This window comes from Mytilus edulis, chromosome 7 (genome assembly GCF_963676685.1).
Source record: "Mytilus edulis chromosome 7, xbMytEdul2.2, whole genome shotgun sequence".
NCBI lineage: Eukaryota > Metazoa > Mollusca > Bivalvia > Mytilida > Mytilidae > Mytilus > Mytilus edulis.
In genome coordinates this window covers 72,132,825-72,141,928 of record NC_092350.1, presented here as the reverse complement: position 1 = coordinate 72,141,928, position 9,104 = coordinate 72,132,825, and the positions used below count along the sequence as shown (strand labels likewise).

Below are 9,104 nucleotides of genomic sequence, written 5' to 3'. Positions count from 1 at the left end.
ATGTAAATTAGTGTTTTATATACATTCTAAATTTAAACATGTGTGATACTGTATGATAATATGAAGATTGTTTTTATAGGTTATGGCTTCCTCTTTTGATCATTGTGGTGTTTGTACTTCAAGACATGTATCAAAGCTCTCAGTGGTTTTGTGCCCAGACTGCGATGAAGGACTATGCCAAGACTGTTCAGAACATCATAGCTTGTCAAAGGCATCACGAAACCACAAGACTGTTCCTATTGATGAATATCATAAGTTGCCATCCTTTATTGCAAACATTAAACTGCACTGCGATGAACACGATGAGAAGTACCAATTGTTTTGCAAGCAGCACGATGAAGTTTTATGTAGAAAATGCGCTATTTCTGAGAAACACACAGAATGCAAAGCAATAATCCCCATTGAAGATGTGATTCAAAATGCTAAAACATCTGTAGCATTTGCAGAAATCTCGTCGTCATTCCAAGAATTGAATGAAAACATGCGTCTAATTGTTGAGGACAGACAAAAGAATATATCGTCACTGTCAGATTCGAAAAATAAACTCAAATCCGAGATATCAGCGATTCGACATAAGATAAATCAACACCTTGATCAAATACAAGACCATTTCATTGTTGAACTTAACAAAGCTGTAGAAAGTTCAACCCAACAATTACAGAGCTCCATTGCATCTCTGAAGAAAACCCAAAATGAAATTGATGAGTGCATAGACGATGTAGAAACCATAAAGAAATATGCAACAAACATGCAAACATTTTTAGGTATCAAACTATTAGAAACCAAATTGAATAAAACAGAAAACGACATGCAGTGTTGGACTGAGGGTTCTAGTTTAGGTCTCACCGTAGTGTCTTACAAGATGAACTCTTTACTTCAAAATATCAGTAACGAAATAACTACGTTCGGTAAACCTATTATAGATGTCCAACCGTGGGAATTATCATTACAAAAAAGAAAAGAGGGACAAGCACAGTTGACGGTAAGTCTGGAACCTAAAACTTCAGTTGAGCATATAACGCTGAAATTAAAAACTAATTTCAAAACTTTCTGTACTGATGTATCAGGCTGTTGTATTTTACCTTGCGGCAAACTTGTGGTGTCAAACTTTGATCCTTCGTATCTGAAATTGTTTGCACCTGATGGAAAATATGAAAAGCCAATTAAAAACATAATGCCTTATATTTATGATGTTGCATGTGTCGACAATAAAACTGTTGCGGTAGTATCAAATAATGAGGAGAATATAAAACTTGTAAATCTAAAATCGGGAAAAGCATTCAGAAGCATACATACAGATTCACTTTCCTATGGTTTAACTTACATTAAAGGCAGTTTTATAATTTCTTCTGATAAAGGACATTTGCTGGAGGTCGGGCTAGAGGATACCAAGACAAATATAATTGGCAGTAATAAGGTATCAACATACGTAGCTTCATTTGAGAATAATCTTTATTCTATAGGGCAAGATAAAAATACAGTAGTATGTCAAAACAGAAACAGAGATTTACTATGGACTTTTACAGACGAAACGGTTATAAAAGGAATCAGAGGTATAACAGTAGATGAACATGGAAATCTTTTTGTCGCCGGAAGGGAATCACAAAATGTTATTATAATATCATCTGATGGCACAAAGCACAAAATACTCTTGACAGAAACAGACTTATGTGGTTCTCCATGGGCAATTGACTACAATAGCGAATTGAAATCTTTGCTTGTAGCAAACGAAAAAGATGGTCAAGCATTTTTGTACAGTGTACACTACTCGTAACTGTATTTTTAGATGTTTTATTGTTTTACTCAAAATTATAAATATATTTAATTATAGATATGTCGTACAAATAACCTGCATAAACTTTCATTCCGGGATTTTTCTAACACTCGTTGCATGTCGTAGAAGGGAAACATAGTGATCCTTCATTCTGTCGTCGTTTGCTTCGTTATCGTCAGACATCAATAACTTTCTCGGACCTTGTTGAATTTTACGAAACTTAACAGTAGCACTCTCATGATTAAAAGAACGTCTCCGTATATTTTCAACATTTCGTATTTTACTGATAAAGGATATTACTGAGTTGACGTCTTAGCAATTAATATTTCGAGTTCATTTACAGACATCGACCTACATGACCTTGCATCTCCTATCATGATTTTCTTGATAGAGGGTTACTGCTCACAAGGAAGCTATTAAACCAAGACTTCCAAATGGTGAAGTTGAAATCATCCCTTCGTAAATTTTACGGACGCCATCACGAGTTGGTTGACCGTTATGGAATAACCGTTTCACAAATGATTTCGGATATGTTCCTTACGTCGTAACTACAATCCCCTTCCCTTTCATGAATGTGACCTACCGGATTTGTAATCACATAAGCAACACGACGGGTGCCACATGTGGAGCAGGATCTGCTTACCCTTCCGGAGCACCTGAGATCACCCCTAGTTTTTGGTGGGGTTCGTGTTGTTTATTCTTTAGTTTTCTATGTTGTGTCATGTGTACTATTGTTTTTTCTGTTTGTCTTTTTCATTTTAGCCATGGCGTTGTCAGTTTGTTTTAGATTTATGAGTTTGACTGTCCCTTTGGTATCTTTCGTCCCTCTTTTATCGAAACTTTGCCAACCCTTTATAGACATGATAGAATGATAGAATTACAAAGACCTTGACAAAAGATGCATTACGATACATAAATGACATCTAAATAAAAGTTTTTAAAAATATTTCTTATTTATCTTACATGTTCTGTTGATGTTTTATTGATCTCAACGTGTTTGCTTGGAGTTTTGTTGGCAATTGGTTAAAATCTCCTTCGAAATCAAGAATAATTTCTACCTCAGGAATAGATTAGCTTAGCTGTATATTGCAAACTCTTGGGAATGTTTGGTTCTCAATGCTCCTTAACACCCTACCATTTTTTGATTCGAGCGAACCTGATCAGTCTTTTGTAAAATTTCAATCTTGTCATCTATGATGAGTTTAGTCACAAAGGTATACAGAGAAGGAAACATAATTATTAAAAACACAACGCTAATAAGATGATACATTGATAAAATTTATACAAGAAGTTTGTTTTCAATACTTATTTTTACGTCTTTTTCTTCAGTCTGTTTTTGTGAAAAGGGACAATCTCGATAATTTATGTTAATCTCTGAAAAACGAAATCAAAAACAAATTCATCAACGAAAATAATCACCAATATACAGGCGTATACAGTATAGAAATAGGTTAATAAAAAAAATTGTGAGAGCACTCAAATCTCTCCGGCTGCTCTGAAAAAGTCCGGTAACATCCCCACGTAAGAACAATAAAGAATCCGTTGGAAATGGTTTGACTCATCAGAACCAAAAGAAAGACAAAACGACTAACATAAAGACAAGAGTTAGACACAACCAATGTACCGATTTAATTCTACTCGTAATTAATAAAAGTTAGATTAAGATCAATATAATATAAAAAAAAACAAATTGTGAATTTCGCATGGGGTGTCTTTTTTCTATAATTGGGTGTTCAGTGATGTGCCAAAAATATAGGTAATAAGTTTGTGAGATATTTAATAAAAATGTCTCTCCATTTTATAGAATACTTTTTTTAAATGCATTTAGTATAATACGGAATCATTGATGGTCAATATGTTTTTAAGGCAGTGGCATTTATGCAGGATCTGAGTAAAAATATATCTCGCTGGAATTAAAATGTAAGAATAATAATTAAATATCAAGTTTAACATTTATACTTATAAACTTTTGTTACTGTAACTTTTATAACCTATCAAATTGAATAAAGTTTGAAAACTGATAAAGACATCTCCTCAAGAAAAAAATACATCATATACCCGTATCTGACTTATATCGACAGTTGAAAAAAAGTACTGACCAAATGAATTGAATAAGGGTGAGTACTTTTAAACAATGGATGAGACCACACCTTAAAAATTGACCTAAATGCACATTTCCATTCCTACAATGAGTTTGCATTTGTAATAGAAAATCTGAAAGGGAACATTGTGTTCAGCTGTGGAAAAGGGAAGCACGTACCATCAAAACCATGAAACGTTGAGCACCAAACAGGTCAACGTCCTTAACAGGTCACTTTTAGGCAAAACTGTTCTTTCTTCATACAACAAAGAACAACGAGGGATGGGAAAGAAACTCATGATAACAAATATGTGTGAAGAACATTATCATAGTTAAGTTCTTACCAAGACAGTGGTAATTATCTGATGGTACAAAGCTATATAATGGAGAAAACAGGAAAAAAGATAGTGTTAAAAGATCTTCATAACATAAAATCAGAAATGAAAAAAAGAAGTCTGCAACTGGGAAAACGGATTTAAAACAAATGTATGACACGCTATCTTCGAGTTGTTCTGAATCAGTAGTCCTAATATGTTACCGAAAACAACAAGCTGCTAGATTTTTTTTAAAGACAGACACATGAGGAATGCATTAGAGAGTTACCCAAAAGATGCTTCTTAATAAGACAAATAACTTGTCTTGAGGTATCGTTCTATACGCAAAGAATTTAAGTCTATCAGAAATTGTTTAGCAAAATCTGGTAATGTGTATTAGTGATAGAGCACAAATTTTATTTTATCATTAAGCTTTCAATCCTGTTCGTGTGAATCCCGAGATTAAGGTCATCAATTGTTTACCAATACATAAGAAAGTTCCATAGAAATCGGATTAAAAATTCTTTATACTAAAATGGTTTGTTGGAAGCGATTGAGCAAAAAATGCTGTAAATAACAAAATTTTAATAACCGAGGGACAAGTTGAAACCAGACCTGAACTTTTAACTGCTTCTTGTTAGGACTCAATTGTAAACATTGATTTAATTAGAAAGTATTGTCAAAAAGATGCATGGGAAACTCCTAGTATCCAGGACGTATTTAAAAGAAGCACACGAATCCGATATACATATGTAGATGACGCATATTCAAATGAAGCCAGTGTAATGTGTGTTTCCTGTTTTGAGTGGCACAATTATCTTGTGTTATACTAAAACAACTTCCAAAGGCTAAAAATTGGTTTTGTAACAATATAAAATTATGTGTTAATTTAATTTGAATCAAACAACTTTTAATTTTGTCTGTTTTATGATGTAGATTTACATAGCACTATTTTATCACATGGCAGAATATTTAAACCATAGATTTTATCCAGATATTGTGATAAAATGAATATATATTATTATTTAAATTTGTTCTCCTCTACTAATCACACCAAATAAAGTAAAATACGGCAAAAAAGTTTCTACCTTTTATTAAATTAAACCAATTCATTTAAAAGTTCACCTTTCAAATAAATTACCAAACGAACTACGGACTACGGACATTTGTCTCCAGCTGATTTGTATACAGGATCATACACGTATTGGTCATTATTTCTTAAATACTTATATAACTATAGGTACTGAATTTCAGTGAAAACAATATTATAATGGGTACGTTTCACTCATGATCTGACTTCATGGAACTCCAATATTATTAACACCACAAATAAAGCAAAAGCAACATTAAGATTTGTTAAAAGAAACGTAAAACCAGCAGCATATAACTAAATAACTTGTAAACAAAATATACGTCACACCAAATATAGAATATTGTAGTGTTGTATGGGACCCCTGACAGAAACAGCAATTACATTAATTCAAATGATTCAGAGAAGTGCTGCGATTTTTATCAATACAGCTGTCAAAGCAGTGTGACAGCTATGTTGGAACATCTGGCCGACTCTTCAAAAAAAGAAGAAATCTTGCATTAGTCACCATGCTTTACAAAATTCAACACCAACTAGTATCAAACTTAAAAAAGCAAGACTGCAAAAGAACAAAATTTGAACATCAATTATCTCCCACAAATTACCAATTTTAAACATGTTTTCCTGGACTTCCCTACCATACCCAGAGGTGGAACAATTTAAGTCTTTTGCAGAAAGACATATTTATTGTTAGATCAAAATCTGGTGTTTGCTAATTTTGCAAATATTTTTTACAAAGCATGTTTTGAATTTATTCTAAGTATGCTCAGATTTTAAAAAAAATCCTGGTAGGTGCCTTCTTGTAATCTTCAAAATTTTGAAGTATGTAGATGTAGCTCTTAATGAAGGTTAAGCAAACTGAAGTCACGGCGGACGGACACCCATGAAGTTGACTAAATTAAATGAATGAAAATGTGAAAAACATACTGTAAACATTTCCTTATAAACCAATGGTTTATGTGATAAAGGGGTAACCGATACAGCCCAATTAGAAGCTTGTATCTGTCAAAAACACCACAAAGCGGTGTAATTGGGATTTTCTATTTTAAAAGTTTATAAACACACATAAATTTCGTCATTATACAGGGATAAACCCTACTCAATTCAATCATTGACCTAAATATATTTTTACAAGTAGTTTCCGACTGTAGTAAGTACAACATGATGACTGCTTGAGCCTTAAAAGAGAATGATTTCGAAATCAGAAAATACTATACAACTTATAATTAGAATGACTTGATCAGATTGCAATATGTATATATAATATCCAGGCTAAACATAAGTCGTAGAAACCTGAAATCAGCTACATATTTCATATAGTTAATTGTTCAGGTGGGTCAATATCCTTAATGCGCCTCAATAGACTAATCTTAACTATTTGTATTGATTTGGAAAGGAGAGGAACCTAGAATAATTGTGTAAAAACTAAGGTGCTATGAAATGTGTTCAAATTATTAAATCTTAATTAAATTAAAGAACTTATTGTGAAAATAAAGGGATTTTGTACCTCGAGGAGCCAAATCACGAAATGATTTTCGGGGTATGCTTATTAACGGAAAAAATCATCACACTTCTTAGCCCGAAAATTTAACAACATATGTGCAAATGTATCAGCTTCGAAACAAATCATCTTACATATCACAGTTTACGATATGGACTGAGCTACAGGAAAAGACGTTACCATTAACGCCTATTGAAAATAATTAAGGGAAATTGACCCAGTTCATTGTGTTTTATTTTCATTCCTTATTTAAACATATGTGATACTTTATGATAATATGAGATTGTTTTTATAGGTTATGGCTTCCTCTTTTGATCATTGTGGTGTTTGTACTTCAAGACATGTCTCTGAGCTCTCAGTGGTTTGGTGCCAAGACTGCGATGAAGGACTTTGTCAAGACTGTACAGAACATCATAGCTTGTCAAAGTCATCGCGAAACCACAAGACTGTTCCTATTGACACATATCATAAGTTGCCATCTTTTATTGCAAACATTAATCTGAACTGCGATGAACACGACGAGAAGTATCTATTGTTTTGCAAGAAGCACAATGCCATGTTGTGTAGAAAATGCGTCATTTCTGAAAATCACGCAGAATGTAAAGAAATATGCCCTGTCGAAGATGTCATTCAGAATGCTAAAACATCAGTAGCCTTTACAGAAATCGAGTCCTCATTCCAAGAAATGAACGAAAATCTCAAACTTATCCTCGAGGAAAAACAACAGAATGTGTCTTCACTATCAGATTGGAAACAAAAACTAGAGTCCGAGATATCAGCGATTAGACGCCAGATAAATCAACATCTTGATAACATACAAGACCATTTTATTGCTGAATTAAACAAAGCTGTGGAAAAATCGACCCAACAAATACAAACTTTCATTGCATCTCTGAAGAAAACCCAAAGAGAAATAGATGACTGTATAGAAGATGTAGAAAGCATAAAAAATCATGCAACCGATATGCAAACATCTATAGCAACAAAGCTTTTAGAAACTAAACTGAATAAAACAGAAAATGACATGCAGTCTTGGATTAATGATGGTAGTTTGGCTAAAACCGTAATTTCTTACGAGTTAAATACTGTATTAAATAGGATTAATGAAGAAATAACTACGTTCGGAAAACCTGTTGTAGATGTACAATCGTGTCAGCTGTCGTTACAAAGGAGGAAAGAGGGCCAGGCTCAGCTGATGAAAGTAAATGTGGAATGTAAATATTCTGTTGAACAGATAAAACTGGAATTAAAAGCAAGAATAAATACTTCAACTACTGATGTGTCAGGTTGTTGTATTTCACCTGGTGGCAAACTTGTGGTGGCAAACTTTAAGCCTTCGTATTTGATATTGCTTTCATCTGATGGAAAAATAGAAAAAAAAATAGAAAACATCATTCCAGGTATTCATGCTGTTACATGCATCGACAATGAAACTGTTGCGGTAACATCAATTATTAGGAATAATATAGAACTAGTTAGTCTTAAATCAGGGAAAGTATTCAGAAGCATTCCTACTCATTTCTATTCGATTGACTTAGCTTATATTGACGGTAAACTTATAGTGTGTCCCACAAAAGGACAATTGCAGGAAATCAGCTTAGATGATACGAATGCAATTTCCATTGGCAGTACTATGATCTCAACGACTTTCTTCGCTGCCTTCGGCAATTCATTATACTGTACAGAAAGTTATACAAATGCGATCGTCTGTCAGAAGAGAAACGGGGATAAACTATGGACGTTTACAGATAATGCTGCTCTAAAAGGTCCCAAATGTATAACAATAGATGAACACGGAAACATTTTTGTCATCGGGGGCGAATCAAGAAACGTTATTGCAATAGCATCTGATGGTATAAAGCACAAAATACTCCTGTCAGAATCAGAACTGTGTGGTTCTCCATGGGCAATTGACTATATCAGCGAATTTAAGACTTTGCTTGTAGCAAACGAAAAAGATGGTTAAGCATTTTGGTACAGTGTAAACTTAGCACAAAAATAACCGTTAACGAGTTTTCGATCAACAAAATAGTGGGGCACGTACAATTTAATTATTTTATCTAGTTTTGTCGAATGATACATAAACTAAACTTTCATAATGGCTTTGTGTACTAGTATAACATGTAATGTAATACCATAAATAAACTCATCATAGATACCAGGACTAAATTTAGTATATACGCCAGACGCGCGTTTCGTCTTCAAAAGACTCATCAGTGACTCTCGAATCCAGATAAGTTAAAAAGGCCAAACAAAGTACGAAGTTGAATAGCATTGAGGACAAAAATTCCTAAAATTTTTGTCAAATACAGCTAAGGTAATCTATGCCTGAGGTAGAAAAGCGG

The 9,104-nt window shown here is 33.4% G+C and overlaps 2 protein-coding genes across 2 annotated transcripts; both read left to right on the top strand.

Annotated features, from left to right (window-relative positions):
* Positions 1–481: 481 nt before the first annotated feature.
* LOC139483401 (uncharacterized) lies at positions 482–1,774 on the top strand. Its single transcript, XM_071267420.1, has one exon. It carries the CDS (start codon positions 482–484, stop codon positions 1,772–1,774), a length of 1,293 nt encoding a protein of 430 aa, XP_071123521.1.
* Positions 1,775–7,057: 5,283 nt separating this feature from the next.
* Positions 7,058–8,725, top strand: LOC139483400 (uncharacterized). The gene has a single exon (XM_071267419.1). It carries the CDS (start codon positions 7,058–7,060, stop codon positions 8,723–8,725), a length of 1,668 nt encoding a protein of 555 aa, XP_071123520.1.
* Positions 8,726–9,104: the final 379 nt, after the last annotated feature.

Bases quoted from the DNA above. Each gene is read 5' to 3' on its own strand.
- LOC139483400 (XM_071267419.1), top strand. From the start codon at position 7,058: ATGGCTTCCTCTTTTGATCATTGTGGTGTTTGTACTTCAAGACATGTC.
- LOC139483401 (XM_071267420.1), top strand. From the start codon at position 482: ATGCGTCTAATTGTTGAGGACAGACAAAAGAATATATCGTCACTGTCA.